This window comes from Labeo rohita, chromosome 21 (genome assembly GCF_022985175.1).
Source record: "Labeo rohita strain BAU-BD-2019 chromosome 21, IGBB_LRoh.1.0, whole genome shotgun sequence".
Taxonomy (NCBI): Eukaryota; Metazoa; Chordata; class Actinopteri; order Cypriniformes; family Cyprinidae; genus Labeo; species Labeo rohita.
The window spans coordinates 14,389,309-14,406,400 of record NC_066889.1 but is presented as its reverse complement, the minus strand read 5'-3'; the positions used below and the strand labels follow the sequence as shown (position 1 = coordinate 14,406,400).

General features: G+C 34.7%; 1 protein-coding gene across 1 annotated transcript in view; it reads left to right on the top strand.

Moving 5' to 3' along the window:
• The first annotated feature begins 9,821 nt into the window (after positions 1 to 9,821).
• Positions 9,822 to 17,092, top strand: part of jam3b (junctional adhesion molecule 3b) — a 45,300-nt gene continuing 38,029 nt past the window's right edge. Inside the window, exon 1 of the mRNA XM_051093252.1 lies at positions 9,822 to 9,965. Coding sequence (XP_050949209.1) covers positions 9,881 to 9,965 — 85 coding nt within the window. The 5' untranslated portion in view covers positions 9,822 to 9,880. The remainder of the gene's footprint in view (positions 9,966 to 17,092) is intronic.

Below are 17,092 nucleotides of genomic sequence, written 5' to 3'. Positions count from 1 at the left end.
CGGATGAAGTACTGGCGACGTCGGAGACGTCGAGCGTGCCGGTGTTCAACTCCTTCAGGATCGATTGCTTTATTTGATCATCATCCTCATAAGCCGTTTTTCCACTGTCGTGCCGAACGGTTCTTAGAAAATGTCCGTCTCCGTTGGCATGCACATCCCCTCAGCATTTGTTGGTAACCTTATACCTGTCGTCGCCTTCTGTTTATTTTATTGTTTGCGTTGTTTATAGTTGTGTCCTTTTTTTCTGTTATTTAACAAGTCCCAAAAACAGAAATATCTGATCATATCTCTGTTTATATTACAATTGCGTTACCAAGGCAACGACTGACACATTTGTATTCACATTCCAAAGAGTTCCGTTATCAACACCATAGTGGAAAATGAAACCGTATCCGTGCTGACTGGCCCGGATCGGCACGGAACGGAACGGTTAAGCGAAGAGAACGGTTCGGGCCGATAGTGGAAAAGCGGCTAAAGTCTCTTGAGAAACAACATATCCTCTTCGAATAGCACGCAGATGTAACCTCCGATATCCGTGGAGTCGACCACTGGTCGCCAATTCAGACTGCACAAAAGAGGCAATTTCCGAGAATAAAGTCGAAATGTTACGAGAATAAAGTCGAAATGTTACGAGAAAAAAGTCGAAATGTTACGAGAATAAAGTCGAAATGTTACGAGAATAAAGTCGAAATGTTACGAGAAAAAAGTCGAAATGTTACGAGAATAAAGTCGAAATGTTACGAGAATAAAGTCGAAATGTTACGAAAAAAAGTCGAAATATTTCGACTTTATTCTCGGAATTTGCCTCTTTTTGTGCAGTCTGAAATGGCGACCAGTGGTCGACTCCACGGATATAGGTGGTTACATCTGTGTGCTATTCGAAGAGGATATGTTGTTTCTCAAGAAACTACATATCGCCGCTTTTCCACTATCAGGCCGAACCGTTCTCTTCGCTTAACCGTTCCGGTCCGGCAGCACGGATACGATTTCATTTCCCACTGTGGTGCTGATAACGGAACTCTTTGGAATGTAAATACAAATGCGTCAGTCGTTGCCTTGGTAACGCAATTGTAATATAAACAGAGATATGGACGATGATCAGATATTTCTGTTTGTGGGACTTCGTTAAATAACAGAAAAAAAGGACACAACTATAAACAACGCAAAAAATAAACAAGGCGATGACAGGTATAACTTTACCAACAAATGCTGAGGGGATGTACATGCCAACGGAGACGGACAGCGTTCTAACAGTGGAAAAACGGCTTATGAGGTTGATGATCAAATAAAGCAATCGACCCTGAAGGAGCTGAACACCGGCACGCTCAGTACTTCAGCCGGGGTCCCAACGCATTGTGGCATATTCATATGATAAACTCAAGCCGTACGGCATTGCAATTAATGGTTGCACTGACAGCTTCAGTCGGTTTGTGTTGTGGATGGAAGCATGCAATACATTCACGTAAAAATATGACTTTATTTTCGTAATTTTGACTTTATTTCTCAAAATACTACGATTTTAATCTCGTATTACTACGAGTTTATTCTCGAAATATTTCGACTTTATTCTCGTAATATTTCGACTTTATTCTCGTAACATTTCGACTTTATTCTCGTAACATTTTGACTTTATTCTCGTAATATTTCGACTTTATTCTCGTAACATTTCGACTTTATTCTCGTAGTTTCGAGTTTATTGTCGAAATATTACGAGTTTAATCTCGTAATCTTAGATTTTTTTTTTTTTTAAGGTGGCACTAAAACGCCGTCGTAGTTTTCCGTCTGTGTACTTCAGTTCAAAAAGATGTGGTAGGGCGAAAAACGCCATCTCATTTTCTCCTCAACTTTTTTTTTTTTGCACGTTCGCTTTGTAAACACTGGGTCGGTACTTCCATCGACATCACGTGTGACTTTTCCAACATGACTGCATAATAGGGGTGGGGGGAAAAATCGATTCACATATGAATCGTGATTCAGTCTTCTAGCGATTCTCATTGATTCACAAATTTCAAAAATTGATTTTCTAGTTGCTATAATAATAATATGCACATGATGTTGTCAGAAAAAAAAACAGCAACAGCAATAGAGAAGGAAAAACAAATACATCCTGCCCCAATTTTAGCGAGATCAAGTGTTTGGAAAAATATGTTAATTATTAATCTTTCGTTATTATGGAAAGTAGGGATGTGCCCAAATAGTGAAATTGTAAAATATGTGATAAATACTGCCGTAGCATTGAAATATATTTTTTCCTTCCATCTAGGGTTGTGACGATGAGGAAATTTCCCCACCGGTTAATCGACATGTGACAACACCGGTAATACCGGTATCACCGTGGGGGTGGGGGTTTCCTCTTTTCCTCTTTTTTTCTGCGTTTAAATAGCTTATAAATGCGTGCGTATTATACTTTCACTTTCAGTTTTGCGGGAATTGGCAATTCGGCGTCAATTGTTTGAATGGACGACAACGAAAGTACAAAAAAAAAAATCACTGATATTAAACAGAACTTTTATTAACATAACGAAAAAAAAAACAACGCCATTCTCTTTCTGTAAATTCGACTCCTCTCGTTCTCCTCACGTGATAAATGAAATATGACGCAATGTAGCCATGTTCAGTTTTTAATTATAGTGCATGCTCTCGTCTTAAGTAAATTATTTAGAATTATATTTTCCATTTAATTCAAATAAATATTTAATAAAAAAAACGAATACTTAAAAAAAAAAAAAAAAAAAAAAAAATGTGGGGACGGTGTCACGGTGGAAAAGTGATGTCACCGGTGTTGCGTCTTAAAACCGGTAACACCGTCAACACCGTCTATCGTGGCAAGCCTACTTCCATCTCATATTTATTCCCTTTAGGAGATTCGAAGTACATGTCATTTCCATTCTGAACACTGTATGATCAGATTCGGACACATCCATAATGAAAAGTATAAAATATTTTTTATTTATCAGGAAGTTAATAATTAATAGGAAACACTGATTTCTTGAGATAGGACTGCCCATACTAACGACGGGTGTGTTTTTGTATTGAAATACTGGTGCGTTTGATGTCCAGTGTGCACAAAGAATTTGATTTGAAAATTGAGAATCGTGAATAAATATCGGAAAATCGTTAATCGATTTTTAATCGAATCGTGACCCCAAGAGGTGAGGTACTAAAGATTCCTACCCCTACATAAAGTTGAGACAGTGCGAGACGGGCATTTGTGGTTAAAAAGTATATAAATTTTTAAGTTTTGTAGAAAATTACCAATCGTTTTGCTAGACAACACCCATATTCCTTGGCTGGGATTGTCTTAGAGCTCTTTGAAGCTGCATTGAAACTGCGATTTAGACCTTCAACCCCTGGAAAAACAATCCTGGAATGTTTTCCTCAAAAACCTTAATTTTGTTCGACTGAAGAAAGAACTTTTTCTTCACATAGGGGTGAGTAAATTGAGGAAAATTTCATTCTGGAAGTGAACTAATACTTTAATAAAACATTAAAAATAAAGATCTACAGCATTCAGTTAACATCTTATTTTTGAATTTTGAATTTATTTGTTTTTGCTACAATTTAAGTACCAGAGGTACATATTAGCTTCAATAGAAGGGCCTTCGAATGTTTCCTTGAATTAAAAAGAGATCCACTAATTCAAAATGTATTTAAAGTTGGTTCAGGTGACAAAATTATCACCCAAATTGGTTGAAAGTTCTGCTTTGCACTGAGTAGCAGTGTATATGTCTTGATATTGTGAGATTGCTGATCCTGTAAGAAATTTCCTCCCTTATATATAGAGGGGGGGAAGCGTCACAGGATCCAGCCCACTTGAGTTGAAATCCACTTTTAAAGAGGATTTTATAATGTTCTTTTAAAAACTGAAGCCTTTAACCATGGGCCATTTAAGCTGCGTGAAGCCTGGATCAGTTTTCACCGTTTTGGGCTGAAATTGTTTGTTGGCAGCTTGACTAAATGTGTCATCTTACAGTGTGACTCATCAAATGAGGGTAACAACAACAAAAAAATCCTCAACTGAACTGTTTCTCCGCCATTTCCCAAATGTACTGCAGATTCTTTCTCTGTATAACTGAATGTTACAAATTACAATTGCTTCGTAATGAGACAAAGAGCATGTTAATAAAACAAATTATAATGTGCCATCATGAAAGTTTTTTGGTTTCATATAATGTCATTTCAAACCTTTCTTTTGTGGAACATTAAGGAAGGTATTTTGAAGACTGTTGGTAACAAAGCTGTTTTGATTACCAACGACTTTCATTGTATGAACAAAAAAATACTGAGATGTTTCTCAAATGATCTTTTGTGTTCCATAGTTTATGTTAGGCCATTGCAGCCTAAGTGTTTATGTGTAATACATTTTATGCTGAATCAAATAAAATATTTCTTTCTAAAGCTACAATTTGTAATGTCTACTTGATATTTTCTCATTTAATACTTTAAATAATCTTTTGTGGGTATTTTCAGTCAGATTAATTTTGTGTTTATTTATTTTGCCAAATTTATTTTGCAAAACGTCATGTAATTAATAAGATTAAAAATTGACTGACAGCCCAAAAATAAATAAATAAGATATACAACGTTAAACTGAAGTCTTGCTTTCCAGGTTTTTATTTATTTATTTATTTATTTATTTATTTATAAGCGTGACTAATAAAGAAAATAACAATAAAAAATTCTTAATAGTAAAAACGTTTTTGACAGTCTTTTTTAGTTCCATGTCTAATTCACAAGGAATTTAAATAAATAAATAAATTAAAAAAAATAATAATAATAATAATTATTATTATTATTTATATACTTCTAATAATAATAATAAGTATCATCAGCAAATTAAATGGTAAACTTTGAAGGTAAAAGACACTGTTTATGAGCACATCCTTTTTAAGCACAGTAGGAGGAAATATATTGTTAGGGAATAGCAGTGACTGATGTCAACGGGAAGTGGGAAATATTGTTTAACTTAAGTGCATGACAGGAAGTGTGTTAACACAGGAAATCAAAGGAATTCTGCACGACTGGTATAAGAGGAAAAGGAGGACCTGCTCAGCTAAATACAGATAGGCATGGTATTTACAAAATAAAAATTTCCTGATAATTTACTCACTTCTGTGTCATCCAAGATGTTCATGTCTTTCCTCCTTCAGCCAAAAAGAAATGACAGTTTTTAAGAAAAACATTCCAAAACCAAATATGCAAAGGAAATCAGACGCCCTTTACAAAAACAGATAAAACAATGATTTTGCAGTTGGAGGAGAAAATGAGATGAGTTTTTTGCCCTACCCTACCTTTTTGAACTGCACAAACAAAGAGCTAACCGTGCGTGACATTTCCAACATGATGTTGAAGTCCACTGCATGGAAAAATCTTGGAATGTTTTCCTCAAAAACCCTCATTTCTTTTCGACTGAAGAAAGAAAGACATGAACATCTTGGATGACATGGTGGTGAGCAAAATATCAAGAATTTTTTATCCTGAAAGTGAGATTCAGCCGCCTTTGCTTGTTCATATTTAATTTGTGTTTATTCAAGTGTGGAATGTATTTAATTTATACTTTAGTCTACAGTTAATCAGTCTGTTTTATCAAATGACTACTAATGAGCCTGTCAGGTGCCTGAGGTTTTCCAGTAAACCATGAGTAATTCTTTTAAGCACACCATAGCTAATGAAGATTAATTGGGTTCCTCAAAAATATCCATGCGGTATCACAAAACTCTTTTGACAGATCAAGCTTCTGTTGCCTCCCGGAATATCGTGCACATCTTCACACACAAAACTGCTCTCCTGTGTTCAACTGCCAGGGGTTTGCGGTGAGTGTGTGAAGATGTCGGGATGTCTGCCTGAATGCTCGCAAGCCACGCAAAGCCAGGGGGAATTCGTTCATTTCCCCTGAGCTCACCACACGGTCCACCTTACACAGCACCATCTGGCTCTCCTCTCCCAACACACAGCTTTCACTGCTCGTTTTCTTTGTTTGTGGTGCAAAAAGAAATTGCATGAACAGCTTAAAGGGGGAAAAGGTGAAACTGAACCAAATGGAAAAATTACATTTCTATTCCCAGTTAGCTTTTATAGCTAATAGTAGTTTGGTGACACTTTACAGTAAGGTGTCATTTTTTAACATTAGTTAATGTGGTAACTAACATGAATGAACAATAAACTTTTTTTTATTAACTTCTGTTAATGTTAGTTAATAAAAATAAAGTTGTTAATTTTTTGTTCACGTTAGTTCACAGTGCATTAATGTTAACAAACAACTTGCATATGCATATGTAAATGCTGAAATTAACATTAAGATTAATAAATGCTGTAGAAGTAGTATTCATTCTTAGTTCATGTTAACTTATGTAGTTAACTAATGTTAACTAATAAACCTTGTATAAAGTTGTATAAAGTTACCACTAGTTTTAACATGCACTGTAAAAAAAAAAATTAAAATAAATAAATAAAAATTAATGAATTAACTGACTTTAAAAACACTACAGCAAAAACCTATGAATTAGTTCACTGTGTATATTTCAGGCTATTTTATTACAGGTTTTTTTATTTTAAAATTACTTTTTGGAAATAAAACCAGCAAGTTATTGTATAATTTACAGTGAAAAAACATAAAACTGACATAAACTCAACTATAACTCAACCTAGACTAAACTATAAACTCCCAGTATTCCCCATGTGGCACTTCACATTTGATGGAATATAAATAATAATTAATAATTGTGTTTCCCTAGGGTTAGGTTTTATGTTGCATCTTATGTATGTTATTCTTATGTACAAAACCGATTTTAGTAGTAATGTGACCTTGTTAATTCAGCAGGAAAGGGTTGTTGGTTACTAATTTAAATTTTTTATTTTTTATTATTTTCTGTTAAACTGTTACATTTTAAGTTGTTTTGTGGATGTTTACATTTTTGCTGTAATTTTATTTATTGTTATGGCAACCACAAGTCTAACCACAGTCACAGGATTTTTTTTTTTTTTTTTTTTTTAGTGTAGTAAGACGTATTAAAAAGCTATTTTTATATGGCTATTTTCTAATAACATGTAGGATAACGTCATTTTAAATCAGATTATTATTGCTGAACACTGATGTTGATTTATAACAGAGCTCTTAAAGGGCTCTTTGGACTATATACTAATATATTTTAATTATATTTTTGAAGAAAAAAAAAATTTTTTTTTTTAGGTTTCATCCAGTTTCTGGAGCTTGCAACAAAGAATTTGTAAGTAGAGAATGTGTGGAAACAAATACAAATAATCATATGATACTTAGTCTGTGTCCTTTTTTAACTTGTGGTCGTCCTGTAAATGTCATTTTATTTATTAATTTGTATTATTTATTTATATTTCTTGTCAAACAAGAGTGACACTCGATGTGAGTGGCCTTGACTGGTATACCCTCCATATAAAAGATAGAACATCAAGATATAAATACACTGCCTTGATATCGCTTCATCTTCACCCCCACTATAATCACTTCCCAGCACTTCGGTTTCATACTGAACGGCACACAATCAGAGCACTGATTACAGACTTCTCTTAGCATGTGCCGAAGTGCTGTAAGTGGTTGGCAAAGCCAAGGAGTCTTGCCTTGAATGTCCTTGTTGTCGATAATGTCTGGAATTGGAAAAAAAAAAAAACATAACGTGCCCTAAGCCTTCAGGATTTGCTCTTATCTCCCATTGTCAGACCCTGGAATGATTTTTTTTTGCTGAAATGGTCCCTCACAAAACACACACACTCTATCACTGCCATCAGACAAATTCACAAAAACAGATTGTGATAACATCACTTATTATCTTTAATGCTGTGGTATTTCTGCAGATTTAAACCCGGAAATTTACTTTAAGTTTATGTGTGCTGCTCAAAGTCCAGTGTTCCAAAAACTATGGCTAAAATACAACAGTCTGAAGGGAAAAAGAAGCACATTTTGGCATGTAAACAGCACTTATTACAGAAATAATATACTTTAAAAGAGTATACTTAAGTGCAAACTGAAAGTAATATTTTCAGACACTTAATTGCATGTTATTTGTACTTAAAAGAAAATGTATTGTAATTTAAGTTAAACTTAAGAATGTGTTTTTGACATATTTGTGTAGGAAATAAGTATATATACTAGTCAAAAGATTTTAATGTTTTTAAAGAAGTCTCTTCTGCTCACCAAACCTGCATTTACTTGATCCAAAGTACAGCAAAAACAGTAAAATGTTGAAATATTTTTACTAGTTAAAATAACTGCTTTCTATTTGAATATATTTTAAAATGTAATTTATTCCTGTGATCAAATCTACATTTTCAGCATCATTACTTCAGTTATCAGTGTCACATGATCCTTCAGAAATCATTCTAATATTCTGATTTGCTGTTCAAGAAACATTTTTTATTACTGTTGTAATCAATATTTAAAACAGTTGAGTTTTTCAGGATTCTTTGATGAACAGAAAGATCCAAAGGTCAGCATTTATCTGAAATAAAAGAAGAAATTATAGAAATTAATATTTAGTATATATAATATACATTTATTTAGAAAGGGTGGTTTAAATTGATCAAAAGTGATGATAGTGAAGACATTTATAATGTTACAAAATATTTTTATTTCAGATAAATGCTGTTCGTCTGAACTTCCTATTCATCAAAGAAACCTGAAAAAAATCTACTCGGCTGTTTTCAACATAATAATAATAATACATGTTTTTTGAGCAGCAAATCAGAATATTAGAATTATTACTGAAGGATCATATGACTGGAGTAATGATCCTAAAAAATCAGCTTTGAAATCACAGGAATAAATTACATTTTAAAATACATTTAAATAGAAAACGGTTTAAAATAGTAAAAATATTTCTAAATTTTACTGTTTTACTGTAATTTGGATCAAATAAATGCAGGCTTGGTGAGCAGAATAGACTTCTTTAAAAAAACCTTAAAAATCTTACTGTTCAAAAACTTTTGACTGGTAGCGTACATGTAATTTCAAAATCATTTCTATTGCCTTGGACATGTGATTAAAGTGCACTGCTGAATACTAACAAGTATATGCTTTAATATCCGTTCTAACTCAGTTGAAACTTGTATGCCATCTATTTAAAAATATTTTAAATTACACATTTGTAATGATAAAGATATAATTAAGTACATTTACATTTACACAGCAGAGTCAGAATTATAAACTAGTACTTTAGTAAGTCAGTCCACAAATTAAAATAAGCATACTTTAATAAAGCACAATAAGAGTAGATCTTTAATTTGAATGTATTAAAAAGTTAACTTATACAAAGTGAATTTAAATGTACTAACAAAGTCATGAAAGTTTATTCTCTTTAAGCACACTTAAGTGGCTTTTTATTTCATTAATATTCCATAATACATAATACTTTTAAGATTTAAAGTACATTGCAAGTATAATTTCAAGCACATCTTTTATTCACAAGGATAGATAGATCTATAATGCTGTATTTGATTATAAATTCTATTAATCTGTCTCTTGATCGCATTCGTGAAATAAAATGCAATGAGAAATTCGACTGGAAATATGAAGTCGTTTCGAAAGTTGTGATATAAAGTTTTAAAGTTTGTAGAAACGTCCTTAGTCTGTCACGTGAAATGTTAAGTGGTTATGATTCTCATAAATAATTTATAAACGCGTAACGTTCCGATAGGAGTGATGCAACTTAACCGACCAATTCCTAAAAAAAAACGTTGAATATTCATGACGATGATGCTGTTTGTAGTCATGGAAACTCAACACAATAGATCGACGTGCCCCTCTCTCTCTCTCTCTCTCTCTCTCTCTCTCTCTCACTCACTCACTCACTCACTTCGGTCTGCAAACGCGAGCCCTCTCCATCCTCTCCTAAAGCCCTTTACTTTGCGCATGTACAGCCAAACTGAACATTTCATCGACTCCAAGATGGCGTTAACACCACTGGCTTGCGTTCTGCTTCTCCTTTCCATGCAATGTGAGTACGCATCCCCACACGTCTATACTTTCTTTGTAGAAGAGGCAAAAGTGATACAAATAGCGGGGAATCATTTATCGAAGTTCTTCAAATGTGTTTCACTGAACGTCCTGTTTCACAGAAGTGCTGGTCTCTTCAAGCCAACTAAACTATTGAGCTAACCCGTTAGCTCTTTTAGATGAGATGTTAGATGTGGCTGTTGAATCCAAAGTGGGGTAAAAGTAACATTTTCCAGCGGATGTGAAGTGTTTCGCGGCACGGGCTTTAGGTTTTAGTTGTGCCGCGCTGGAATGTTTCTCATCGCGGGCTGGACACTCGCATCCCGCTCCGCGTTTGACCAACTAACCATAAATAAATCCGCACGTCTCTATACTGTTATTCTACAGGTTACACGGGTTGTTTACGTGGATATTAGATTTGCTTTTTACAGCTCAGCCTTTATTCTGACATAAAACTCATATAAAAAGTTGTTTTGATTCGCTGGATGATTCGCCTCAGGTCTTTGTTTCACGTTTTAAAAGTTTTTGAAATTACATAAACAAATGAGGACTGAGTAATGGTTTGGTGAGGGTGTTGTTTTTCCATTTTGCTTTTCAAAACGGTCTCGTTTTCGTTAGTTTTGAGTGTTTGTAACGATTTGAAAACAGTGGAAGCGGGGCATGTTTACTGCGGGATAACGGTTTTCTAAGTGTTCATGAGAAGGGATCAGGCGGCTCGCAACGCGGACGCCAACCATTAGCTCTCGCTTTGATTTCACAGAATATTGCCTTCAGCATTCACAATACTACACTTAAGTTTAGGGATTGGGGAAATAATTAAAAAGATGGCATGTTTTCGTCCTGGATCGTTTGAAGAGTCGGTCGTAATTTAATCAGATGCTTCAGTCTAGACCAATAGCTTAATTAAATTCAGTCACAGGATGAAGTTTCTTTCAGAAGCTCAGGAGCTTCGCTTTTGTTGCCTAAATAAATCATATTGACAGTTTGTTGAAGTCGATTTTGAGGCCAGTATAAACTCTTTCAGATATTCAGGTCATGTGCTTTTATTTTCTATTTATCTCTGTTTTGTTTGATTTAGGGCAAACGGACATTTGATGACCTTTTTAAAGGTTAACTGTGTAGTGCAGTTGTAGAGAGTCACGTAGGCTCTTGTAGAAACTGCACATCTCTTGTGATTATTCAAGTGTGCTGATTGGCTTAATAAAGCACAGAATAAAGCACTACATACTGCTGGTAAGTCTGTGTTGTGTTGTACATGTGCTTTTTTTAAAACATGTTTTCATGTTATGTTTTTCAAAAGGAGAGCTGTCTTTAAAATGTTGCATATTCAGTACACTCTGGGTTAAAAACAACCCTGGGTGAAATATGGACAAACCCAGCGAGTTGTTTTATCCCAGCTGTTGGGTTAAATGTTTAACCCAGTCTTCTGGGTAGTTTTATTTAACTTTATTTAACTATTGCTTAAAAAAATACTAGATTTCTTGCTTAAAATGAAACCAAAATAGGTTCTAAATTAAAATGTATTAATATATTCAATAAATGAACATTTATTATGTTGAATGAATAACTAAATAATAAACGTTTTTAATTGCTTATTAAATGTTCACCTGTCTGATAGTTGAGTTAAATAAAACTACCCAGTTGTGTTAAAATTTGTGACCCTGCTCAACTTTTTGAAATTGAGATTTATACATAATCTGAAAGGTAAATAAATAAACTTTCCATTGATGTTTGGTTTGTTAGGATAGGACAAAATTTGGAAATCTAGAATTTGAGGGTGTAAAAAAATCTAAATATATAGAAAATCACAATTAAAGTTGTCCAAATGAAGTTCTCCAAAATAAATCGGTAGTTTTGAGCCATACAATGTATTTTTGTCTCTTGCTACAAATATACCCATGCTACTTGAGACTGGTTTTTGTGGTCCAGTGGCTCATTTAATTCCATATTTCACCCAGCAATGGGTTGTTTTTAACCCAGTGTAGTCATTTAAATATGAATATTTGATTGTAAATTAAAAATGTAACACTTTGCTTTACAGTGGCCGTGTTACATATTTTAAAACATGTTTTGTTTACTTATTTAAATACATTGCAGCTAATGTGGAGTTTGATTTGAAGTCTTTAAGTCAGTGTAATGCAGTTTGGATTAAAAGTAAAGTTACAAAGTAAGTCACCTCATCAACAGAACAGTCAAAAGTCTATGCCAAAAGCAGTTCCTCCATGCTTTGTTATACCTTATATGTTTAAAAGCCTGTGTCTAGTCTCTGGAGTGTATTTGTAAAGTGGAAACTCTCCGGTGTCTTTTGCCAGCACTTTTGGTGCCAAGATATGCTTTACTGGATAGGATAAAATAGATTCAGGAATAGTACAAAGGTTGAGATCACACCCCATATTTTAGATGAATACTTGGACGAGCGGTAGCCTTCCATATTAGTCTACAGCGAACGCTTCAGACTTTGTAGAAACGTAGTGTCATGAAACAATAAAACGCATTCACCATTGGGTTGCGTAGTATGAAAATGCTGATAATTGTCTGTTCGTGAAGTTAGCACTTCAGATGTGATTAAATACAGCTTAAATAGTGAAAAACAGTGAAAGTGATAGCTTGTCCCTGGAAGGCTGAGTGTGCTTTCTCTTCCACCCGCTGCTTCCCAGCAAATGGCTTTCTGGGGGTTCGTGAAAAGCATGCTGGACCTTCTGGGCATGTCCATCAGTTACAAGCTGACATTTTTGATGTGTTCAGTAAGCGACAGAGAGAAATATGCACGAAAAAGATAGCCGTTCTCTGTGTTCTGCACCCAGGGCTGTTGCGGACAAAGACACGTTGCCCTTCCGCACGTGCTTAGGTTCGTTTTAGCTGGAAGGTAAAGTATGTTGTAAACAGCATCTTGTGTTCCTAAAGGTAGTTTAGCGTCACTGTATAGTGATGGGAAAAATTCCAGACGGGGGGTCCCAGCGTAATCCGCATGGGTACCGGGACAGGCAGGCTGTCATGGTGAAACATGCTGAGTCTTTGAGCAACAGGAGAACGGCACATGTCCGCTCAGCCAGCCAGAGTAACCCGGAGTAACGTGCAGAAACAGCTGAGCGGCTGTGGGTGCAAGTGAATGGAGGACCCTCCTGACACGGAGCTGAAATATGTCCCACTCAGCCTACCACAGATACTCAGCATTGAGAACAAATGTTGAATGCTCACCCACAAACATACGTCTTGAGATTTCAATCAATTCAATGTGCAAAAGGTGAAGATGATATAAAAGTGTCAGTTGAGGATTATTTAGCATTTTCAGTATTAAAAACTGTCATACATGTTAAAATGGAAATCTGAGAAATTCTTATGAAATGGAAACATGAGAGGTGTTTTTTTTAATGCTTATCTCGCTTTTATTAATTTGTATCTTTTGGTGAGCAGTGACAGATGTGGAAGGGAAAGCCTAGAACGAACAGATTCGCAGGTCAGGAATGGCAAGCATGTGCATTCCCTAAATGTCAATAAGACTTCCATGTGTAAGATGGGCATTGATCAAAATAGTTCCTGACTGCTGTGCTAGATATACTGGAGCCCATGCAAACAAGCAGGATTAGGACATACTTTTATTTTTGTTTCATGTCTTTCCAAACCATTCTTTGTTTTGTGGAGCACGAAAGATTATATTTTGAAAAACTGTTTTTAACACAGTGAAAGTCAACAGAGTCGTAAACAGCACTGGACAACTCTGACTTCATTTAAAAAAATACACAAAAAATACCACAACTTACTTGAATGCATGCACTGTAAAAAAAAAACAAAAAAAAAACCACACAATTTGTTGAATCAACTTTAGAAAAAAAATTGTTACCCTGCTTCCTTAAAATTTAAGTTCAGTCAACTCAAATTAGTTTAGTCAGCTTGAAATGTTATGTTGTACTAAGTTGACTAAACTAAAAAATTGATTTGTTAAACGTAAAGGCTCTGTTTGTTACCCGGCTGCCTTAAAATTGGAAGTTGAATCAATTCAAATATCCAAGTTGTCACTTAGTAAAACTTAACATTTCAAGTTGCCTAAACTTGCAGGTTGCAAGTTAAAATGATAATTTATTGATTTAATTAAACCATTCATGTTTCAAAAAATGTTATGGATGAGTTCAACTGACATAATAATGTTGTGTGTGAACTCAAATTTCTCTGTTTTCTTAATTAGATTGTAGTACCTACATGAAATTGTCCTGTTAACTTTGGAAATTTGTCAGTGGAATTCTAGTTCCCAGCATGCTTGTTCAATAAATTTACATACTAAATATGTTACTTTTAGTATGTTCTATGTTAGCTGACGATTTTAACTGCCGTAATATTGGTTCCAGGACCACAACTTAAATATTTAGAGTCGAATAGTCGATTAACCGTTAGTCAACGAAAAGAGGCTTGGTTGACCAAAATTTTATTAGTCGCTTAGTCGCAGAAGAAAAGGAAGTTCTTGACATACAAACATTCACCTGTCATTCATCAACCTCAAATTTGTCTTATCATCTGAAATATGTCAGTAGCAGCAACTTTACGTGGCCGATCAATCTAATTTCCGATGCACAGTGACGTGCTCACTACATGACAGATGGAGGCGCTGGTCATTTGCTCTTAAAATACTCCGTCATTTTTGCTCATACAGATAAGAGTAATACATCTTTCGAAATCTGTCAAGACTATGTTTATTTGTGTGCACTCAGAATAACAACGTTGTGCTTTTGTAAAATAATGAAAGCAACAGGATGCACTTTCTGGCATCTCGGTCTCTGAACTTGAGCACAAAACTTTGAAACTCCATGTGCCTTACAGACATTAAAAATATATCTATAAAGAGCGAAATGTCTACTTTCAAATGAACCAATTTAAATAGAAAACTAATATTCTCAGAATATGTAATCCATATAAAACATAGAGACAGGCACATCCACTATTGTGGAGATGATGAGTCAGTGTCTTCACTGCAACTTCATTTCTTAAGCTGAAAACAAAGAAAACACTAGTTTATCAATAAATGATTAAAACGATAATTCAGCATACTTACTGTTTCTCCCAGACACATTCAGAATAATTAAATCTGCCGGTGTGCTGTGGCAAGACTTTTTTTGAGCGCTTATTAGGCTATGTAGGCAATTAAAAGCTCATTATTATAATTTATATGGTTTATTAATAAACGTGCAACTAATAGTTGACTAATAGTCGACTGAATGATTACTAGTTGACCAGAAAAATCTTTAGTCAAGGGCAGCCCTAATCTGGATTAACTTTTTCTAAATTAATTAAATTATTAATGAATTAGAGCAATCAATTTAAAATATTGTGTTTAAGCTACAAATTATTAAGTTCCTCTAACTCAGTGTTGAACATGATTTCATTAGAATTTGTCATAAGGCTGATGCAAACTGTGTTTTTTCAGATCTGTTTTTCACAAAAGAGGTTTGGGGTTTATTTTGGGTCATTTCTGAATCGCTTTAAATATTTTTGTCTTTCTTTTTTTCGATTATATTTAATTTTTTACTTTCTCATGACTACTATTCCTTAACATACCTTCACATAATTATCATAATACACCATTAGTATTTATATATTGCCTTTTCAGCTACTTGTTTACTCAAGATAAAGCCCTTCTTTATTTGTTCCAAGTGGTGATAATTTCTGAATGCTGTAGTCTGTTTAGATCATTTCCCCGTCACTGATTTCTATCTTGTCACATCCTTCCGAAGGAAAAGTCTGTGCTTGTGCAAATTTCTTCCTCAGCTTTGTCTTTGCTGGTTGCTTGTTCCAGTAGGTGAATAGCTCCAGAGTGAAACAGTTGGATCCCGTCGGCTTCATGCAATAATTACTTATTAGCCAATTTCAGAAACTGAGATAATGAGTCTCTTTCCCTCTCAGTTTTCATTTTCAAATAGACTTGTTTCATGTATGAAGCGAATTCAAATTGAACCTTGATTTAGAATGTAATCACAAAGGTAATTATTATTGCTAAAAAAAGAAATATGCAACCCATCATCTGACAGCAGCTGGAATCTAATGCCAGGCTCTCTATGGAAACAAGCCACGTGCTCTGTTTATAAGCTCAGAAATACATACAAAAGTAGTCATTTGAATGTAAACTGACATGATGATAATTGGTTTTGCATTATACACATACGGAGGCATTTTTGCAATCCACTATGCTGCTTTTCCATTATTGTTCTTTGTAATCATGCTGATGTGCTTGAGTCTGACGTCTTTGTGATTCTAAAAAGGCACTGCTCATGTTAAAAGAAGTTTAACTTTTCTTTATTCTACTGCCCCATGTCTCGTGCATCTAATAGACTCTTAAAAATAAAGGATCCAAAAGGGTGTTTTTGCATTGATGCCATAGAAGAACCATTTTTGGTTCCCCAAAGAACCATTCAGTGAACACTTCCTAAAAGAACCATTTTGAAGAACATTTTAAACACCTTTATCAACTATAAAGAACGTTTTCTGCATTTGAAAGGTTCCATGGATGTTCAAGGTTCTTCAAAGAACCATTGATGCCAGTAAAGAACCTTTATTTTTAAGAGTGTAATGTGTAAGGACATAAGGATATAAGAGTTCCTCCTTCCATTTGCACACTTTGTATTTGATGTTCCTTATCACAAGTTCAAATGTTGACTCCCATGATTCACCTTGGTGACGAAGAGATATCAAGTTCTAAAGCAACTGCTATGAAGAGCAGATGACTTGGGCATGGTGTTAAAAAAAAGACCCGCAAATGCAATTGTTGACTGTTCCAGCAGAGGTTTTGGGAATAAGATGAAGAGCGTGTCAGATTTTCACATTTCCAAATACTGAGAAGTTCTCAGAAGCTCATTTTTGAGGTTAGTGGCTGTGGGAGATGATGTGTAGCTGTACAAGAAACTCTGATACATGAAACAAAACTCTATCAACAAACAGCTCATCCGCTTGGATTTATGATCTCTCCATCGAATTACGCTTTGTCATTTTTATGACTCTAGTCAGCCCCGCAAACAGTCAATCATAAGAAGAATTTATCACCTGCTCGGCGGCCCATTCTTTTTTCACCAGAGAGGAGAAAATGTATTACCCTAGGCTATTTCATATCAATTTTTAACGATTTCCATTTGTAGGGCCTCTAAG